The sequence below is a fragment of the Mesitornis unicolor genome, unplaced genomic scaffold (genome assembly GCF_000695765.1).
Source record: "Mesitornis unicolor isolate BGI_N332 unplaced genomic scaffold, ASM69576v1 scaffold28049, whole genome shotgun sequence".
Classification (NCBI taxonomy): domain Eukaryota; kingdom Metazoa; phylum Chordata; class Aves; order Mesitornithiformes; family Mesitornithidae; genus Mesitornis; species Mesitornis unicolor.
Window position 1 is genome coordinate 25,182 of NW_010209743.1, and position 7,668 is coordinate 32,849.

Sequence of the window (7,668 nt, forward strand, 5' to 3'; positions counted from 1 at the left end):
AGGTGCTGAACTTCGGCATGATCGTCTCGTCCGCCCTCATGATCTGGAAGGGGCTGATGGTGGTGACGGGCAGCGAGAGCCCCATCGTGGTGGTGCTGAGGTAAATCCCGTGGTGGAAGGCGTTAAACGGGGGCTGCTGTGGTGGGTGAGGGCTGGGGATCCGGCGCCAGGGCCGGCGGCCCACCCGCGGCAGGGTTTCCAGAGGGATGGGGCGAGAGGCTCCCGGGGACTCGTGCCGCGGTGTGAGGGAAGGAGAAGGGCGAGGGAAGAGGAAGCAGGGGAACGGGGATGGCCGCCTGCTGTAGAGACGGCATCTTGGCCTCCTGCCTTTGTTGCCTGCTGGCTTGGGGGTAGAGGGGTGGCCCTGGGGAAGGACTTGAAAGAAGCATGGTGAGAGTACAACCCGGGCGTTTCTGGGTTTCGGTAAACCAGGAGGAGTGCTTGGCCGTATGGGTGAGGGAGGCATGAAGAAGGGAGGCCTTGAAGCAGGGATGGGCACAATGGTGAACCCTTTCCTTGGGCAGAGCATCCCAGAGCAAAAGCAGTTTGTGGCAGAGCTCACCCCGCCACGGCTAAATGGTGCTTTCCATAGCAGAAGCTGGGGTAGCAGGACATGGCAGGGCACTGCCGCCTCCAACAGCGTCTGTCTGTGGGTCACCTTGCTGCTCCGTGACCAGCTGAATTATGTGGTGGGTCCTGGTTAGTGGAAATCTTTGATATGCCAGCAAACCTGTATAGTGAAAAGGACTTGTTCGGTGTTTTTAAATGGGAACTGGCTTGCTGAAATGCCCATTGGGTGGTGTTATGTGTTACCCTGCATCCTTAAAAGTATCCGCTAACTCTTCTTTCACAGCTGCTTGTTTTTTATCCCTGGCCTTCTAGAGTGTGGTAACATGGCCAGGAGAAGGGGAGCTGTACCCATGCCCTTTTATATGCATGGCTGAAACTAAAGGATCCCGCTCTGTAACTGGGTCTGTTGTAGGTGTTGCCCTGGCAGAAGAGCTGTGCAGGAGGTACCACCAGAGTCACTCTCCTCTTCTAGTGCCTGCGACAAATTCCTGTGGCCAAAGATCTTGGGAAGCCGTCAGATGCTGGCGCTGTCAGACACCATGCAGATACTGCACTGGGCCTGTTCTGTGGCTGCGCTGGTCTTTCTGTGCATTTCTACGTCAGTGCTAATTACCACATGCCATTTAACAGAACTCCCAGAAACAAAGCCGAGTGGCATTTCTGTTCCCTCCTGACGGGTCTGTGAAGTCCAGGGAAGATGTTTCACACTGTTCTTCCCTGTGAGTAAGACAGGGGCCGTCGGGTTACGTCCTTTCTTCAGCGATGTGATCTTCTGTTCTGAATAGCAGCTGCTGTGCTGTCTCAAGATAAAACATGAATATGTGCAGTGCTTAAAGTTCATCATTTTGTTTTGTACTGCATTATTTATTTGGAATTGAGAAGGTTAAGTATTTTGTAACAATTGCCATTTACAAGACAGGAGGAAAATAACTTGAATAGCAGTGCCTGAAATGAGATCGTTAAGCAAAGCAATGAATCACAACAACAAATTTTTAGCTCACCCGTCTGTCTGTTCCAGATGGGAACACAAGGGCCTGTGTGCTTTCAGTGTTTTGTTCATGAGGATGATCCATCTACCTGCGAAAAATAAAAATAAATGAAATAAAGCTTCCCACCACTGCAGTGCTGCCAAGGTAGCCCTACCAATGGAGAAGCTGAGAAGATACTGCTTGTTGTGAGCCTTGTTGTTATGAAGAGAGCGGGAAGTGGGAGAGAGTGTGCTTTGGTGTGCCTTTAGCACAGTGGCAGTGCTCTTTTGCTAGCAAATCTGAACAATCACTGTGGTGATCGAAAATGTGAATGCAGTAGAGGTTAGACAAATTCTTGGTCTCCAAATCCACGTGGCTTTCGTAGGAGCTTTTAATTGGGAGATTTTTCTTAAAAGACTGTGAACTCTGAAACCCGCTTCTGGGTTTTTAAATATTGTTCAATTTCTTCTCCTCTCTTTTTCAGTGGAAGCATGGAGCCTGCGTTTCACAGAGGAGATCTCCTGTTCCTCACTAACCGAATTGAAGATCCGATCAGAGTGGGAGAAATCGTGGTCTTTAGGATAGAAGGAAGGGAAATTCCTATAGTCCACCGTGTCCTGAAGATTCATGAGAAGTATGTCAAGAATTTGGGGGATCGTACTGCAGATGTTTAGCTAAATTGTATTATTCCTCATCATCTTGGGTAAACGAATGGGTGGTACATCAGTAATATGAGTATCCAGGTGCTGTACAGGTGTACAACACAGAAGTTTCTGACAGACGAAATCTGCCCTCTTTGGTTTACTCATAAAGATCACCCAGCAGAATTCACAAGCTCAGGAGTCTGTGCTGGTATCCTGGACTGCCCACGTCACTTAATGTCTCCTGTGCCATCGTTTCCATCCCAGACTGCTATGTGATGTTGCTGTGTTGTCTGCTATAGGTACGGCTGTGTCTGTGTGTGTGAAGTGACTCTTGTTTGGAGAGGTAGATCTTAGGGAATAAGGGTATTTTGTTTCTGGCATGCATTATTTTAAAGCTTGTCTCTATGCTCCTGGTTCCTGCTCTCACTCAGAGGCAGGTTGTTTTGTTTCTTTTCTTCTCTGGAGGAAGTTCTGCCTTGTTACACTCAGAGTCTCTAGATGCGCCATGCTTTGTGTGCAGTTCATTCTGCGGACACTTTGCATGACTGAGGTTGCACAACTGAGACATGGTCACTCTGGTTTGGTGTTTAACAGGGTTTAGTTTTCCAAGCAACGCATCTTCTGCAGCCGTGAGCCTTCCTGTTTTGCTGGTTGAGGAAGATGCAACTACTCCGGGCCAGTCTGTGCGGATACGAGCCAGGCCCTTGAGGCATTTGAGTCAAAACTAAATCTTGGACTGAATCCCTGGTTCTTCAAGCCAGCTCTGAGGAGGGCAACAGTCAGATGGGGTCCCAGAATCTGTTTCTGCTCAGTAGATGCCTGCTGCAATGTGAACAAACTGGAGCTGTACCAGGGCTCAGAGATCTGTTCCTAAGTTAAGTGAATCACTTGAATTGGATGTAAAGGTGGCGTTTAGGATTGCTCTGGTCAGGTGAGATCCATGGGATAGAGAGGATCCCTTGTCCCAGGCATTGGTAACAGCCACAGCTGTTGTGGCATCCCGACTGTTTGTCTGGTTCAACATCGAGGTCGTCCAGCTTTGTGCACCTCAGCAGGTGAAATCCTGGCTGCGAGCAGGCACGTCTCCCAGTGGACAGAGCAGAGTCTTTGCTGTTTGCATTTGTTCTGCACCCAAAACTTGGTTTAGTCAGTTTTCCAAGTACTCTTCTTTGATATGGCTAATTTAAAAGTAAGGTCAGCGTACATGGTAAAACTGGTTTCTGATGTTGCACGTACACTTGTTGTGATGTCTTGGGAACTCTTAAGTGAACACTACTTCCCTTCTCCCCCGGTGCATGCTAAGGGCTCAGCTGGTCTCCAGTGCTGCTGCTTGGGCTGATTATTGAAGGGTCAGGGTCTCTTCTCTCTGTTCCCAGCCAGTGCATGGGGAGAAGTAGAAATGTGCGTTCTGTGCAGCACTTCCTCTCCAGATACTCCCACCCTTCTTTTTACTGCCTGGCTGTGTCTCAGCACTAGGTCTTAAGGTATACAACGATATTTTTGGTTTTTACTGTAACGGAACCATAGTGCCAGTCCTGGGTTCCCTGAAGTAAATAAATTCTCCTGTATTTTAGGTTTCATTTAAATAAAACAACCATACCTGATCTTAAAGTTAGGAAAGATAAAACTGGAACACACGCGCTGTGACCTGAAGCTGGATGCTGAAGGCAGGACTCTTAAGATATCAGTTGCATCTTTCACTATTTAAAGAGTACTTTTCTGGTGCCAGTTTGGAATTCCCGCGTGTCCTCTGAATAGCTGGAGTTTCCCATTTCTTCCTGTAGCTGTGGACTAATTGAAAACTGCATAAAGACTCTGTGAAACCTGACAGGAGCGTCAAAATGAAGGAAGACAGAAACCCTGTTCTCTGATTTTGTGGCAACTCGAGTTCCAGTTCACATCAATATTGTTTCATGGAGAAAATATTTTTTTACTTGATAGCATTTTCTTCTTTGTTCAGAGCAAAACTGAGTTCATTCTTTATCACTAACCACAGAGTCTGTGGTCAAAATGTACTTAGTGGCTTTGGTGCAGGACAGCCAGAACAGATTTCGTTCACCTTTCAGACAGCAGAGCAACTGTGCTGTGGGCTTCTCACGCTGGTTCGTGGCGAAGCACTGGATCTGCTCAATAAGATGGTGCACTCCTACACCATTATTCTTCAGAGCTGTAGTAACACCATCTGCACCTTCGGGTATCTTCATCTTTATCCAGACTGTATCTCTGAGCTCTTAAGAGTGTTTGCTGTTCCCACACTGTGAGCCAGATGTGCTTTGAAGAAAGACCTGTTACTTTTTACCCCCTTTTTTTCCCCTTCCAAGCTTCCCCTGTCAAGTAGCACAAATTGGTATTCAGGCCTGGTGAAAACATCATGAGCTCCATAGATCTTCTGCGTGCTTTCCCAAGTTGCATTTGATCTGTCATTTTTGTGAGTGGGCTGATAGAATCGAGCAATGGGAACACTCGTGCTGGGCATCTGCCTTCAGGTGCCACAAGGAGATGACAGTGACTGGCTGATCCCTGAGCAGCGGCACAAACCGCTGTTTCGAAGCAGAGGATCCTGTTTCTGCCAAGCTAACCAATTTGCCTCGGAACAAGCTAAAGACTAGAGAGAGGACGTAGCAATAATTTTCCTGCTTTCTGCAAATTATGATTTGAAGCACAAAGTGACAGTTCTGTGTTAGTGGCCCCCTTCTCTTTTTCCATGGAGTACCTGGTCACTTTTTGAACTGATACAATGTTTTGGCATTCGACATACCCTACAGAGAGACATGGTTTAGTGTTAGTGTGTTAGTTCTGCATAGCACCTTCTCTGGCTTGTTTTAACCCATTACATCTGAGTTTCATCTGATGCCCTCTACGTCTTGTATCAGAAGAGGCAGTGGGAAGCAGTATCATTGTTGCTGTTTGTGTCATTTGTATTGGACTACCATCACACCTCCCATCAGTTCTGTCTTTTCCAGGCTGAAGAGTCCTGGTCTGTTGTTTCTTGTATGGAAGTGGTTCCAAACCTTGCTAGCCATTTCTGAACCTTTGCCAGTTCTTCTCTCCGTTTCAAAAAGGATGTAGGGAGTTCAGAACTGCACAGAGCATTCAAGATGTAGGCACATCGTGAGTTCATGAAGTATTGTAATGGTATTGTTTGTTTTGTTCTGTCCCTCTTTCCTGTTAATTTCTAAGTTTCAGCTTGCTTCTGACCACTGCTGAGCAGAACTGTATGCTTAAACCTCAGTGTCTCATTTTGGGTGGCGGTACAGAGCCCAGAACCCAGCATTTGTATATGAAGCATCAGTACAAGAGAGGTCAAAAAGCAAAGAGGCAATAGCAGCACCTTCACTAGAAAAGGCTCATCCTGATGGTTCTGATCTTAAACTCTGCCAGAAGGCTTGGCTGGGGCCAGAATTCATTCTTTTGTTGGCAGGTTGGTTTTTTTTTTCCCCCAAACTGCTTTCCACTGTATTTGACAATTTCCCTTTCTCATCTTGCTGGAACGTGTAGGACATGATTGCTTCTAATATATTTGTGTTAGTCTCTATGCACTTGTTCTAAAATAGCTTTCGTTAAGTTCTTTTTCTCTGACTTACCTGGCTGTCTTGTCTCCACTAGGCAAAATGGTGACATCAAATTTTTGACAAAGGGAGACAATAATGCCGTTGATGACAGGGGGCTATACAAACGAGGGCAGCACTGGCTGGAGAAAAAGGACGTCGTAGGACGAGCAAGAGGGTAAGTGATGTTGAAAAAGCTGTGGCTTTTTACACTGCCCTCCCCTAGTGCCGTCTGTTAATCCCCCTCTCCTCTGGAACTCTCCCTGCTGGGTTTTTGTGACCTGCCTGAAAGCATTTCTGAAGGTACTGTGGAGAGTTAGAAACCAAAGGTGGTTCAGTTCTCAGCTTGGCTTAAGCGAAGGCATCAAGCTGTGAACTGCACCCTGAGGTTTTGATGGTCGATGGACACCAGTACAAAGGCAACACGCGCTCAGGTGTGACCACATTTTTAATCAAAATTATTCTGCATGGCACAGTCTTTGCAGGCAAGTGAGATCTGAAGAAGGCAGAGGCTAGAACATGCTCTGGGGCTGGTTGTCACTCAGCCCCCACTGCCATGGCTTCCCTGCTTGGGAGGAAGAAGTCCCAAGCTGTCGCCCTCAGCATGCTTGAGTGGCTCTTCCTTTGTACAAGTACCTCTGCTTCTCCCGTATGCGCCCTTGAATACTGTTTTAATAAAACCTTTGTACTTGCAGATTTGTGCCCTATATTGGAATAGTGACTATCTTAATGAATGATTATCCAAAATTTAAGGTAAGAACTCTTCCATTTTCTGCCTGCTTCTCCCACCCCAGCTAAAATTACTTCATGAGAACTTTATATGCACAGGCAGCACCGTTTGTGCTGTACCTGTGCTGCTGGTACTGCACCTTTACATGCAAATGTGCACTTCTGTGTGTCCTCTTCTTTCTCTTACAGTATGCAGTCCTCTTTTTACTGGGTCTGTTTGTGCTGGTCCATCGAGAGTAGCCTCTTGCACTGAAGTATGAGATGAAGGTGCCATGGATTTTTTAGATGAACGTTTTAAGTAGTTGATGGTCCGATGTACTGGGAGGAAGAAGAAAACATGCATTTCAAAGCTTTGTGCCAGTTTGGGTTTGTTTTGTTTTTTATGGCGTAAGGGCGAATGTTTGTCACAGTATTTCCAATGGTTTGTCACATTTTAGCATTTTTAGTGAGTTTTTATATTAAAAATTTAAGCCAAACCGTTCAGTGTTTGTACTTTGAAGCTGAGCTTCCTCTCGAAGTGCCTACAGGACTGTGTCCTCCAGGTCTGTGCCCCTGCTGGGCGAGCGTGACCTCTGCCTGTGCTGACTGAACTGTCAACCGAGCTGTGGAGGGGATGGTTTTTCCAATTCAGAGCTGGAATAAAGAGTTTGCATCTCACCTGGTACAAGCCCTACCACGTTCTTTGTTTCTGCCCTGAGCGCAGCCTCGTTGCCCAGTTTCCCTAGGAGGGTACCTGGGCTTTGCCGTTGCCAGCTGACTCCTGCATCCTAGCAAACTAACTTGTTCTTGTTACAGAACCATAGCAGCTGCTCCTCTCATTTTGTTTTGGAGAGTATGCAGTCCTGAGCTGTAGATCCATTCAAGATTTCTATGTTTCTGTACATCACACTGAAATAATTTGCTGCTGCTTTGGGCAGGAGATGGGAAAAGATTACTTTGTGTATAAGCTGTCAGTGAAGCACTAGGAAACAGAAGAGTTGAGATGGGAAATACATGTAGCTGTTTGGCAGAGATGACTTAGTAGGATGCAATACTACAATTTTCTTAGTTTTAGAAGCTGGTTTTAGGTCTGGAATGATCCCCACAGCTGGCCACATCCTGTAGCTCATCTGAAAGCTACAGAAAGGCTGAGCCCCTGCTGCCCTGGAAAGAAACCACTTGTCACCATGTGCAACAGCTTGTCCTGCTAGGACAGCTTCCCCTGGCAGC

The 7,668-nt window shown here is 46.8% G+C and overlaps 1 protein-coding gene across 3 annotated transcripts; it reads left to right on the forward strand.

Moving 5' to 3' along the window:
• Positions 1-6: 6 nt before the first annotated feature.
• On the forward strand, positions 7-7,119 carry SEC11A (SEC11 homolog A (S. cerevisiae)). 3 transcript variants are annotated; one of them, XM_010192955.1, is made up of 5 exons: positions 7-100; positions 2,023-2,172; positions 5,789-5,908; positions 6,426-6,483; positions 6,649-7,119. In XM_010192955.1, the coding sequence occupies exons 1-5, from the start codon at positions 18-20 to the stop codon at positions 6,697-6,699; spliced, it is 462 nt and encodes a 153-aa protein (XP_010191257.1). In that variant the 5' UTR covers positions 7-17; the 3' UTR covers positions 6,700-7,119. The 3 variants fall into 3 exon arrangements, with proteins under 3 accessions (XP_010191257.1, XP_010191258.1, XP_010191259.1); XM_010192956.1 differs by lacking the exon at positions 5,789-5,908 and having other exon boundaries at positions 6,649-6,699; XM_010192957.1 differs by lacking the exon at positions 2,023-2,172 and having other exon boundaries at positions 9-100.
• Positions 7,120-7,668: the final 549 nt, after the last annotated feature.

Coding starts and splice junctions, on each gene's coding strand:
- SEC11A (XM_010192955.1), top strand. CDS start 18: ATGATCGTCTCGTCCGCCCTCATGATCTGGAAGGGGCTGATGGTGGTG. Junction 101..2,022: donor CCCATCGTGGTGGTGCTGAG/GTAAATCCCGTG, acceptor TCTCTTTTTCAG/TGGAAGCATGGAGCCTGCGT. Junction 5,909..6,425: donor GTCGTAGGACGAGCAAGAGG/GTAAGTGATGTT, acceptor TTGTACTTGCAG/ATTTGTGCCCTATATTGGAA.